Raw genomic sequence first — 13,113 nt, forward strand, 5'->3', positions numbered from 1 at the left:
CAGTTTTGGAATAAATGCTCATATATGATTTTTTTAAAAAAAGGAATTAACTCAAATACCTAAATCCAAGGTCATGAAGATTTATACTTGTTTTAAGAGTTTTTTTTTTTTAAGAGTTTTATAGTGTAAGACATAGAACCATAAAACGCTTAGAAAGGGAAACATTAGTAATGGATTAATCAATGGTTTCTTAAATATGACACCAAAAGCACAACAATAAAAGAAAAAATAGGTAAACTTTATCAAAATTAAAAACTTTTGTGCTTCAAAGGGCACTATTAAGAAAGTTAAGAGGCAACCCACGGAATAGCAGACAATATTTACAGTCATCTATCAGGTAAGATTCTGAATATATAAAGAACTCTTACAAATAAATAATAAAAAGACAAATAACCCAATGTTTAAAATCAGCAAAATATTGGAGTAGACATTCCTCCAAATAAAATACTCAATAAAGAAAACTCAAATCGTTAGGGAAATGCAAATCAAAATCACAATGAGGTACCACTTCATGCCCACTTGGGTGACTGCAAAAAAAAAAAAAAAAAAAAAAAGGAAACTGACAAGCCTGGGCAAGAATGTGGAAAAATTGGAATCCTCATACACTGCTGGTAGGAATGTAAAATGGTGCAGCCACTGGGAAAACAATTTGGTAGTTTCTCAAAAAGTTAAGCATAGAGCAATCATATGACCCAGCAGTTCCACTTCTAGGTATATACCCAAGAAACCATAGGTTGACATAAAAAACTTCAAAACAGCATTGTCCATAATTCCCCAAAGTGGAAATAACCCACTGTCCATCTACTGGTGAATGGATAAACAAAAGGTGGTAGAATTATACAATGGAATATATTCAGCCATGAAAAGAAATAAAGTAGTGATACATGCTACAAAATAGATGAATCTTGAAAACACTATGCTAAGTGAATGAAACCAGACACAAAAGGTCACAGCCTATGCAAGTCTATTTATATGAAATGTCAGAATAAGCAAATCATAGAGTCAGAAGTAGTTTATTGGTTGCCAGGGACTGGGGTAATGGTGAGTAGTGAGGAGTGACTAGTAATGGGTGTGGGTTCCTTTTTGAGGTGATGAAAATGTCTGGCATAAGATAGTGGTGATGATTGCACAACGTTGTGATTATACCAAAACCCACTAAATTCTACACTCTAAAATGATGAATTTTAACCCTGGCCGGTGTGGCTCAGTTGGTTGAGTGTCTTTTCATGAACCTAGAGGTTGCCAGTTCAATTCCTGGTTAGGGCACATGCCTGGGTTGTGAGCTCAAACCCCAGTGGGGTTGATATTTCTGTCATTGATGTTTCTCTCTCTCTCTCTCCCTCTTCCTTCCCCTCTCTCTCAAATCAATAAAAACATACCTTTATATATAAAAGCCTAATATGATAAGCGTCGACCGCTTGACCAGTCGCTATGATGCACACTGACCACCAGGAGGCAGCTGCTCCGACCAGTAGGTTAGCTTGCTGCTGAGGTCCAGCCGATTGGGACTGGGCGAGATGGGCCGGACATGCCCTGGAGCCAACTTCCTGCGATCCCTCCCCGGCCTCTAAAATATTTCTCCTAATTAATTTCATGTCAATGTGCACAATTCGTGCACCGGGCCTCTAGTTAAAAAAATAAAATAAAATGGTGAATTTTATGGTGTATGAATGAATCTCAATTTAATAAAAAGAAAACTAGCACACAAATTAATGTGTAGAGTATGATCCCATAAAAAATATAATACATATATGCTACTTTAAAGGAGTCTTATATTTAACAAATAATGGAGAATGTTAACAGCCATCTGGATTTTCATGTATTACATATTCATGTATGTTTCATAAAATATGTATCACCATCTTACTTGAAAAATTGGGCAGTAAAAGTTATTCAAGACAAAAGTAAAGTGAAGACTATCTGTCCGTTTAGACTCTCCCAGGAGCAGTTTCTCTGGCTTAGTGAGACAGTCCAGTGAGTAAGAGGAACAGTGTGGGGACCATAACGCTTACGTTCAAATGCTGGCTGGGTAACCTTGGACAAGTCACCTCATTGCTGGGTGCTTTAGTTTTCTCACCTGGAAAGTGGCATCACAATAACATCTATCTCATAGGGTTCTATAGATGCAGTGAGTTAATTCATTTAAAGTTCTGGGAACAGTGGTTGGCACATAGTAAGAATTTGATAAATGTTAGCCAGTCCTGAGGATGTTGCTTTGGACCTGCGCAGGTTCCAGGTTCCAGGCTGGGAAATGATTACAACTAACCTCACTAAGGTCCGATCAGGAGCCAGTGGGAGAAGGTTATTTTTTTTTTAAGCATGAGTTTAATTATATATATTTTTATTTAACTTTTTAAAAAATTGATTTTCAGAGGGAGAAGGAGAGAGAGAGAAACAGAGAGAGAGAGAGAGAGAGAGAGAGAGAGAGAGAGAGAGAGAGAGAGAGAGACATCTATTGGTCCCTTACGCACCCTGACCAGGGATCAAACCACCACCTTTTGAAGTACAGGGTGACGCGTCAACCCCCTGAGCCACACCGAACAGGGCAGGAGAAGGTCTTTTGAGCAAGCCCTGAAAATGCTTTCTGAAGTGGAGGCGAACTAACAAATGAAAGTCCAGGTTTTCATTCACATGGAGGCAGGTGTAAGAAGGTGTGTCTGTATCTCCTCATAGCGGGTCCCTGCTTAGGGATAACTAATTTGATGTCTTCCACCAGCTCAGTGACTAACTGGGTAGGGTTTGCTGTCACTGAAGTACAGCTGCCGCAGCTCCCTACCCAGGTGTACTCAGCCTGGCGGCAGATGTCTGGAGTCCTGGAAGGAGAAGTGGGGCAGCTACAGTCACCCTCTCTCTACTTCAGTAGACACAGGTCCACCGGACATTCGGGGGTCAGAGCCCTCTCACAGAGTCCCATCGTTAGGGCCTGAGAGCAGGGGAAGGAGAGGGAGGAGGCTTGGGTCTGCTCGGGGGCTAACTCTGCTTCCGTGTAACTCCCTGGCATGCCTCCTTTGCTTTCCCCCCTCCTGCCCTCTCCTCTTCCCCATGGATTGAAAGGTGGCAGCACCTTCAAAAATGTTCAGAGCAACATTCTTTGACAGTTCCTTTCTTTTTGCTTCCTCCTCAATCAAGCCCTCGTGAGTAGTTACCCAAAATGCCAAGCTGGGGCTTGTTGCTGCTGGTTTTTTAACTTCCGTTTCTCTCTCTTAGAGTGTTTATGAAAGATCTATGTGTCAGAAGCCAGCCTTGTGGCAGGAGGCAGAAGCAGGGATGGGCACCCACAAAGGCAGCATTATTTCCAATGGCAGCCAGAGAACTGTGGGTATTATCTTATCCCCTCTCCTCGGATGGAGGACTAAGACCCAGATAGGGGGAGCGGCTTCTCCACGGTCACCCCAGAAGTTGATGTCAGAGGTAGACTCCTGAGCCTCCTGCTCCTCAGCAGTGTCATTTTCCCTGCTGAATGTTGGTGCTCAAGAGCAGGAGCCCCAGGACCCCAGGCAGGTAACGAAGAAGAGGGCAGCCAGTCTCAGAATGACCAAGGAACGATTATTTCCCAAGGGCAAGAATTGCCAAACAGAATGACTTTGGGAATCAGCAGTTCTCAACCTGTGGGTCGCGACCCCTTTGGGGGTCGAACGACCCTTTCACAGGGGTCGCCTAAATACCTCCTGCATATCAGATATTTACATTACGATTCGTAACAGTAGCAACATTACAGTTATGAAGTAGCAACGAAAATAATTTTATGGTTGGGGGTCACCACAACATGAGGAACTGTATTAAAGGGTCGCGGCATTAGGAAGGTTGAGAACCACTGCTACAACTCATTCTGTATGGGAGGCCTTGTACTGCGGAGGCTGCTGGGAACAGATCCTGAAGGTATCTGTGAGCTGTGCTGAGAAGTGTGCCTTTTCTTTTGTAGACCATGGGTAGAGGTGGGACTTGATGGCCTTTAAGCGGTGGAGTGATGTGGTCAGATTGGAATTTTAGGAAGGCCCCACAGGTGCCCAGGCCAGGCTAGGTGGCCAGAGACTTGGCAGCAGAGCCTTCTCTGGTTGTGACTGCCTATTTATATGTCTGGCTGAGTGCTGTCTCATTGGCAGGAGGGACAGGCCCGGAGATGCTGGACAGTATGTGGCTCACTACTACGTGGGGCAGCCAAGAGTAGCAGGGGATGAGGTGGATTCGACTCACGGACCTCAAGCTCTGGGCAAACAGTTTACTCTCCAGGTGACAGAGAGTAAGTAGCCATTCTAGAGGCGAACCTAAGATTCATTGCCCAAGCTGCTCCCTGGGGTAGGGCCTGTGGTGGTGGAATATGAGTGAAGCGAGGGGCCTGGGGATTGGGGTGGGCGATAAAACTCCTGTGGCTACGGCACAACAGGTGCTTGCTAATGTTTAGAGAAATTATTATACACTCCTGACTGGCAGTGGCTGTGGCCTAACAGCTGGTGATAGGAATGGGGCTGAAACACAGCAACTCTTTGGATTAAGGATTTCCAGTCCTTAATCCAAAAGAGGACAGGATATACTCAAGCTGCCCCGAAGAGAGAGGAGAGGAATCCTGTGGGGACAAAGTGAATTACCTTCTAATAGTTAAATTGGCCTGGCATCTGATATTTACTGCTCCAAGTCCCTCTTCTATCCAGTCCTTTCTTTTTTTCTTTTTTTTTTTAAGTATTTTTTATTGATTTTTTACAGAGAGGAAGGGAGAGAGATAGAGAGTCAGAAACATCGATGAGAGAGAAACATTGATCAGCCGCCTCCTGCACACTCCCCACTGGGGATGTGCCCGCAACCCAGGTACATGCCCTTGACCGGAATCGAACCTGGGACCCTTCAGTCCGCAGGCCGACGCTCTATCCACTGAGCCAAACCGGTTTCGGCCAGTCCTTTCTTAACTCCAGCTTTTTTCAGCCTGCTATTGATTCCCTATGATCTACCTTTAGCGAGGTTCCTTTAAAAATAAAAAATAAACGCCCCCAAACCCCATTTCTCCAATTCTTCCCCTTCAAGTTGTCTATTTCTTTCTTTCCTTTGCACCACCAAGTTTTGAGCCAGCTACACTCCTGTCTCCACTGCCTCACCCCAGTGCCTTCTGTCTTGGTACAATTTGGCTTCCCCATCACTCTTCTGAAATTCTACTCCCCAAGGATACCTATGACATTGAAATTGTTTTCCCCAGTATTCCCTTCAAATGGTCTGTAAAATGACCAGAGGGAAAGGGTAAAAAGAACTATTAGAAATTAGATTTCAATTTGTTTGTGTTTTTAAAAATATGTATGTATATATAAAATATATTTTTATTGACTTTAGAGAGGGAGAGGGAGAGATGGAAACATCAATGATGAGAATCATCGATCAGCTGTCTCCTGCATCCTCCCCCTGCACTGGGGACTGAGTCCGAAACCTGGGCATGTGGCCTGACCAGGAATCAAACCGTGACCCCCTGGTTCATAGGTTGACGCTCAACACTGAGCCGTGCCAGCTGGACTTCAATTTGTTTTTTACCTTAACTACTTACACTTAAGTTTTTGTGTTTTTCTGATATATTTTCATTTAATGTTTGTATATGGTTTATAAATAAGCATGACTAGTATACATATATATAATTTATAAGTACTCAAAATATGTACTAAGGATATATGCTGAAGACCTGTTACTGAAGGGGTACATTTTAAGAAAATGTTTGGAGATCACTGGGTTTTAGGATAAAGCTCAAACCCTTTATTTTGGCACTCAAGGCTGTTTATAATTTAGCCTCAAGATTTAATGGCTTCCTCCACCGCCTCTCCCTCCATTTACCACCTACCATACTCTAACTACAATGAGCTGCTATATATCTTCCAATTATACCAAAGCATCAAGTTAGAGTTCATTTTGTACATAGATGTTCAATCAAATCCGTTAAACCCAGCCAGTTTCAGGGACTCCTCACAAATGACTTGCCTTGGTGTTTGAGGGGTCAGCCTAGTGATCCATTCCTTCCTTACCTTATGCAAACTTAATTTGTGTTTATTATTTTCAGGAGACACTTAACCCATTTCTGGGTCCTCAGTAGGCACTCCTTTACCTGTCTTGGCCCCTCAGCCCAACTGTCGTAGCTGATTTAGTATACACTGCTTTGTTCCCTACCTTTTAATCTTTCTTCTGTGCCCAAATATGTTGTGGGCAGAAGTGGGCTTTTTGCAATCTAAAGCATATGTAAGTTTACTGTGCTGTGAGTGCTCTTTTGCTTTAAATACATGCTCTTATTTTCTTTTTCCTACAAGCCCAGATGAGTACGTTTACCACCATTTTATACTGAGGTGGAATAATTTGCCCAAGGCCACAAGAAGCAGAACTCAAAATTTGAACTCAGGTTTAACTCCAGAATGTGGGCTTCTTTCAGTGGCTGTGTGCCGGACCCCAGAGAGGATGTGCAGTATATGGGAGACCCCAATCTTACCTCCAGGGACTCTCAGAACCAGGTCTGTACCTCAGGAAAAAAGGAGCCGATGCCCTGTAGAGAATAAGTCTCAACAAATACTTATCATGGATAAAGTTCTCCTCCCATCAGAATTATTCTTCCTGTTAGTGATGTCCCACAGTGCCTGGGGTGTGAGCTACAATTTGGCACTTAATCGTCTACTGTCTTGTCGTGTTGTTTCTAGCGTATCTTTGCCTAATGATCATTTTTCTTCTCTCATCAGGCCCAGCCGGGTCCCACCGGTAGATGTGGGTATGAGCCTTCACAGCAGGATTTTCCTAATTCACTGGTGAAGAGAACCAGTGGCTCTCAAATCTAAGAACCTTTTGGAGTTTTAAAAATGCAGCCTAAATTTGGGGCAGGAACCAAGAATCCACATGTTTAACACCGAGGTCATTCTTAGGACTTAGCCAATGGCTCAGTCTACATTCCTGCCTTCGAGACTGCCCCATTTGGGCAGGATTATTTCCTGGTACCATGATTTCTCTAAATATTGCACACAGCTGAAGAATTAGGAGCTAGGCCTCTTTTGTTTCTGGATACGCCACTTGGCAGGTGTAATAACATCCTCTGACAGGCTGCTTGCCACAGGTGCCTGCTTGCCACGTGTGCCCCACTGGTACCATCCCCCATTCATTCAGTCCTGCGGCCCAGCCAAGACCCTTCTATCCCTACCGCCAACCACCCTCTAGCAAATGCCCTTCCAAACCCTCAAACCCACCCTTGCCCCCTTCCCTTCCCTCCCATCCCTTCCCCCCACCGCAGCCTCTCCCTTCCTCCCCAGCCCCCCCTCTCCGGGTCCCCTGGGGCTCCTCCCACCTCAGAACATTTTTTTGTTCCTGGCTAAGAGTTTTCCAGTGAGATTGGGGGTGGGGATGGGGGCTGGTTAGGCCAGGACACAGGGCCATTCAGAGGTCCTAACGAGTGGGCATGCTTTTCCATCCGAGAAAGCACGTTTTCTATCAGAGAAATGGGCAGAGGCCTCTCTGGAACTTGGGTGGAGGGAGGGATGTTACCCTCCGAGCGAGACCCTATGTCTCTGCAAATACCCGAAAGCAGGCCCAACCTGCAGTGTTCCTTTGTTGGGAGGAGAGGAAATGGAATCTTACCAATGAGACGCAAAGGGCTTGAGAGAATACCGCGGACGGGCCCACGTTTCTCCCTGCAAAGGCCTAACACTAAAAGGGAAGGGAAAAAAATGCACCGACAAAGAGTTTAAGATCGCAGTTCCCAGCTTTTTCAAATAGGAAGCATTTTTTTTTAACCAATCCACTTTTTAATTTTTAAATTCTTGACATTACAGAACTAAACTGAAATTTCTTAACATTCCACTCTTACATTTCTTTTTGACAAACAGAAATAAAATTCATGAGCCAAAAACCCAAAAACAAAACTAAAAACAGGGAAAAGCTTATAAAACTAAATATGGATCCCAGCATTAACAGCTGAACAGAGAATGTGATTTTTAAATTCTTAGCGGATGATAAAGTTGTGTAGAAACTGAACACTTACAAATTATTTAAAACCTGGAATCACTGACCAGAAATTACACATTTGGATCATGGGAAAAACAGCAGAAAGAGGTTATGAGTGGACCTACACCGTTCTAGCTGCACCCCATGCCCTTCTCAGAGGAAAGCCTGGCATTGATTAGATACTGGGCCAGACTAATACTGGCAGCAGAACCAGTGATAGTAACCTGCCTACCAGAGGAGCCTTCCACTGGGTTGGCAATTTTGATCTGGGCCCCGGACATCTGGCGGATCTCATTAATGTTGGCGCCCTGGCGCCCGATGATGCAGCCAATTAAGTTATTTGGAATGGTGAGTTCATGGGTGGTTTGAGTAGATGCATCCAAACTTGCCCAATAGCCTTTCACCTCCGGAGAGCTGGAGTCAATTCCGGCGAATCCGGTCCCGCCGTGCATCATGGCAAAGTGGGACTGCTGTCTTGCCACCTGGTTCAGCTTGGCCAGATCGAGCGGAGAAATGGTGTGTTGTCCTTGAATCGAGTAGGCGTCTAGCGGTGGTCCCTCCAGGTCGTGGGTGGCGTGCGGGTAGCCCGCCGCGTCGCTGCACCGGTCTTGGCCGCCCGCGCAGATGACCGGAGAGCTGGCCGGCATGGGCTGGTACGGAATGGTCATGACTCTCCCTTGCGGAGACTGGGAGAGCGTCTCCAGCATGACCAGGCAGATCTGCTTGACACACTCGGTGACGGACTGCGGCACGCCCGCGATGGTGATGGCCCGCTCGGTGGAGTTGGGCAGCATATCCCCCGCCACCTGGACCTGGGCCCCGGTGCTCTCGCGGATCTCTTTGATCTTACAGCCGCCTTTCCCAATCAGGGAGCCGCACTGGGTGGCCGGCACCACCAGCCGCAGGGTGACCGGGGGCCGGCTGGCCGCCGTGCTGTTGGTCATGGAGCTGTTGATATCTTCCTCCAGCTTATCGATGATCATAGCGAAGGCCTTAAAGATGGCATTGGTGGGGCCGGTCAGAGTGATGATTCTCTCCGGGCAATTCCCCTCCGAGATGTTGATCCGCGCGCCACTCTCCTCGCGGATCCTCTTAACCGACTCCCCTTTCTTCCCGATGATGCTGCCCACTTCCTTTCCGTGCATAAGCAGCCGAATGGTGAGAGTCACATTTAGTCCACTTTCAGTCACACCGGCATCCATGGCGAGCGGCGGGCGGCGTTCGGGGGAGTTGGGCTCGTTACGTGGTCAAGTCTTTGGTGGCTGGCGCGGGGGGAGGGGAGGTGTAGGCCCAAAACTGCCGGCGCGAGGCGAGCGAGGGCCGCGGGAGCGAGCGGGCGCGGGCGGGAGGCCGCGGCGTCGTCGCAGGGGCGAGCGGCGGCGGCGGAGGGGGCGAGCGGGGCCGGGAGCGGCGGGCAGGCGGGTGGGCGAGGGCGCGGCGGTGGCGACTCCGGCGGCAGCCTCGGCGGTCTGGGCGGGGCGGGAAGCCCGCTTTCAACCTCGCGTACCCTCTGACCCCGGAAGTGCTTGCTGCGCAGGACCCCTTGAAAAAAAAATGAGGACCCGTCATTTTTAGGTCACAAGATTGCGCCAACCTGCAGATGGTAGTTTTACAAAAATCCTTTAACAACCTAGCCTTGACTATAAAGCTCCGATGGGCAGACACTCTGAGTCCGGCAAATTTTTAAAACAAAATATTTATTTTGTTAACCCTGGTGGCACCGGCAGAGGTTTGGAAATGTTAGTGTTGTGGATGGGGGCGACACATTATTTTGCCGCCCTGCAAAACGCGTTTGGGCCAGGAGGAACGAGGGCAGGCTTGGCGGTGACTGCAGGCGGCAGCGGGGACGCCGCGGATTTAAAACGGGCGCGTGAGGCGCCCACGGCGCGTGCGCGAGGGTGTGGGGGGGACGGGAGGGGCCGCGCGGCCTTCCGGGGGGGAGGGGAGGCGAGGCGAGGCTTGGGGCGGGCGCGCGGGCGGGCACGTGGGACTCCTTCGTCCCCGGCGTCTGGGCGCCGGGCGCCAGCCGCCACCCCGGCTTAGGCCGCGGCCGTGTGGCCGGTGAGGAGAAAGACCGAAACCCACCCCCGGCCGCCGCCCAAGTTGCGGCGCTGTTCGTGGTTTCTGGGAAGTGCTAGAAACGTGGCCCTGAAAGCATGGCGTCCATTTACATAATGCTTTGTTTGCATTTTGCAAGTTCTTTCGGTTAAGCCCGCAGAAACCCCACCTCCCGCCCCGGTGGCGCTTTAGTTGTGGCAGCCCCCTCAGCTGTTTAAGACAATGGTGTGCCTCTTGGGGGTGCCGAGCAGTGCTTTGGGGGCGCTCCTGCGGCTTTCCCCGCACGGCTTAGGCTCCCGCTGCGGCCAGGCCGCCCTTGCCCCGCTTGGTGCAGCCGCCGCGCCCCGCGCTTTCCGGGGGCGGCCCCCGCCGGGCCGCCATCTTGGGCGGCTTTTCCTGCCGCAGGCGCTGCAGCACGTTCCTTCCGCCGAAGCAAGGCGGCTGTGGCTGCGGGGCGCCCGTCATGGTTTCGGCCCCTGGCCCTTCCCTTCAGCCAAGCCAGGCAGGAAAGGCTGTGGGCGCAAAGTGCCTCAGGGTCCCTCAGGGAAGGCGGCTAACGGCTGACTCTCTGCCCCCCCGCCCTCCACCCCCACGGGGGTGGCCGCCATTTTTCCTCCACACAAAATGGCCGCACGTGGTCCGGATTCGTCGCCAACGAGAAATTGGGGTTCGCGCGAAAGCTCTCGAACGCGCCCCCGTCGCCCTCCTCCCACCCTCCGCGCCTGTGGTGGCGCCTGCCCCGCTCCGCGAGCCCTCTGCCCCCCCCCCCCCGACGCCCCCACAGGGTGGTCCACACCGGGGCGGGCGGGGCGGGGGGCGACCTTTAATGCCGTTCTCTCGTTATTTGGAACCGGGGATTGGAACTAAAATGTAGGCATGAAACCGAGGCTGCCGCTCAGTTTAAATTCAGTCGCAGTGGGGGCTGGGCCCCTGGGTCACGGGAGCCCCAGTAACAAAGCATTGGGGGTCGCCGCCTTAGGGAGCGGGGCGGGCACGGCTGCCCCCCGGCCCCCGCCGCCGAGGGGAGGCCGGGGAATGGCCCCGTCGGTGCGTGAAGCACCGTGTCCCCGGGGCGGCCGGGCGGCCGGTGGTTTTCCCGCCGGCGAGTCGGACAGTGACCCTCAGTTGCCCCTGGTGGTCACGCTTAGTGCAAGGACAGGCATTTACTGTGCCTGGGCCCGAGCTCGGTCCGTGCGGGGCATTTTACTGCCAACATCTCCTTTACCCTGACCCTCCGAGGTAGGTGGTGTGATCCTTCTCTCTCTCTTTTAGCAGATGAATTCCCGTAGGCACAGGGAGATGACGTGGCTAACTCAAGGTCACAGTGTCAAGGATGGAGCCCAGACCACCTTGTTTCCTTACGGGTGAGCACATCTCCACGTGTTTCTGTACATTAGAATTTCAGAATTTAAGCTCGAGTTGAACGTCCAGGTGGGCTTGTCGTTTAAAGGGATCCCCGCAGGTGACCTTTTGGTGGGGAGTTGCCCCCCCTGTTTGCACGCGTTTGGGGGTTCCCGTGGTTCCGGGTTGTTTCGGACGAGGTGCCGGGGGAGGACGCGAGGGGGTGACTCAGCCGCACGGAGGGAGGCTCGGCAGCCGTGAGTCCGGCCTCACCCGGGCCTCCGGGGAGCAGCGGTTTCTGTCTGACTCACGCGCTTCCTTCGGCTCCAGGGGCTGTGACTCCGCCTTCCCCACCCCAGCCAGGTACAGACAGACAGTGGCACACCGGCGCCAGGCCCCGTGGCTCCGCAAATATTGACAGAGCGTGACAGTTAGGGACAGTGCCGTCGGCGGCGCCCCGTGCAGGGTCGTGAATAACCTGTGGGCCGGCCACACCTGTGCCCCAGCCGGCTCCGCGCGTGGGCGCCGGCACGGAGCGCAGGGCCTCTGCTTCCTCCCACGCAGCCGCCGCCAGCCTCGGAGTGCGGGGCGCGCTCCCCCGGCCCCGGCACAGCCCCGCAGACAGACCCCGGCCGGCAGGTGCGTCGCGGCGGCAGCAGGGGAGTAGCGCCCAGGCTCGCTGTGCCCGTGGAAGCTCCATGGGGTGTGAATTCAGAGCTCCCCACTTTCAGAAGCACACCGCTGTGAGGAATACGTTTTACATAATCACAGACACCTAGGTACCATGTATGTAACAGAAACAGCATTTTTGTAAAATGGTACGTATCCTTTACGACATGCAATATATCCGGGTAATTTTTTAAAAGTATGTTTTACTGATGTTTAGAGAGAGAGGAAGGGAGAGAGACATCATTTATCGGCTGCCTCCTGCATGCCCCGTACTGGGATCAAGCCCCTCAACCCGGGCATGTGTCCTGACTGGAGTCTGAACCACTGAGCCACACTGCCTGGTGATTTTTGTTGGTTTTGTTAACCCTCACCAGAGGATATTTTTTCCATTGCATTTTCAGAGGGAGGGAGAGAGGGAGAAGGAAAGGGAGAGAGAGACATCCGTGTGAGAGACACATTGACTCCAATCAGGGTAGGGAGCCAACCCCAACCCCTCGGTGCTCAGGCTGATGCTCCAACCACTGAGCACACTGGTCAGGGCTACTCTGGTGATTTTTATTTTGCCTTTATGTTAAAATAGGGGTACATGCTAGTAGCCCTCACCTGTTTGGCTCAGTGGATAGAATGTCAGCTTGCGGACTGAAGGGTCCCGGGTTCAGTTCCAATCAAGGGCATGTACCTCGGTTGCAGGCTCCTCCCCAGCCCGGGCCCTGGTCAGGGCAAGTGCAGGAGACAACCAATCAACGTGTTTCTCTCACATCAGTATTTCTTTCTGTCTTTCCCTCTCCCATTCTCTCTAAAAAATCAGTGGAAAAATATCCTCGGGTGAGGATTAAAAATAAAAAAATAGGGGCACATCAAAACTAAAGTGATGGAAAACCCGTTATTAGGTGTTACCGGTATGATTAATGTACATATGTAATTCCCACAAAACCTCCTGAGTTCAATGTAATAAATAGCTTGTGGGCCCAGCAACAAATGGGTGCCTACGCAGGGTTCCATCCTGAGGTGGGAGTGATGTTACTTCCTTTTCACAGAGGTACAGAGAGCTGAAGGATTTCGTCCAAGAAGGTCACATAGCTAGTAAAGCAAGGATTTCAA

At 50.4% G+C, this 13,113-nt stretch overlaps 2 protein-coding genes across 3 annotated transcripts in view; one reads left to right on the plus strand and one right to left on the minus strand.

Moving 5' to 3' along the window:
- Positions 1 to 7,722: 7,722 nt before the first annotated feature.
- PCBP1 (poly(rC) binding protein 1) lies at positions 7,723 to 9,413 on the minus strand. The gene has a single exon (XM_081101341.1). The coding sequence runs from the start codon at positions 9,144 to 9,146 to the stop codon at positions 8,076 to 8,078; it is 1,071 nt and encodes a 356-aa protein (XP_080957467.1). The 5' UTR covers positions 9,147 to 9,413; the 3' UTR covers positions 7,723 to 8,075.
- Positions 9,414 to 10,601: 1,188 nt separating this feature from the next.
- The window catches only part of ASPRV1 (aspartic peptidase retroviral like 1), a 114,491-nt gene continuing 111,979 nt past the window's right edge, over positions 10,602 to 13,113 (plus strand). The window contains exons 1-2 of one of the 2 annotated variants that reach the window (XM_081100528.1): positions 10,602 to 10,669; positions 11,275 to 11,366. The gene's annotated coding sequence lies outside the window, so the exon portion shown is untranslated. Of the gene's footprint in view, positions 10,670 to 10,848; positions 11,367 to 13,113 lie in introns of those variants that run through there. The other variant, XR_013996472.1, reaches the window with a different exon arrangement.

This window comes from Myotis nattereri (genome assembly GCF_964212035.1).
Source record: "Myotis nattereri genome assembly, chromosome: 10".
NCBI classification, from domain to species: domain Eukaryota; kingdom Metazoa; phylum Chordata; class Mammalia; order Chiroptera; family Vespertilionidae; genus Myotis; species Myotis nattereri.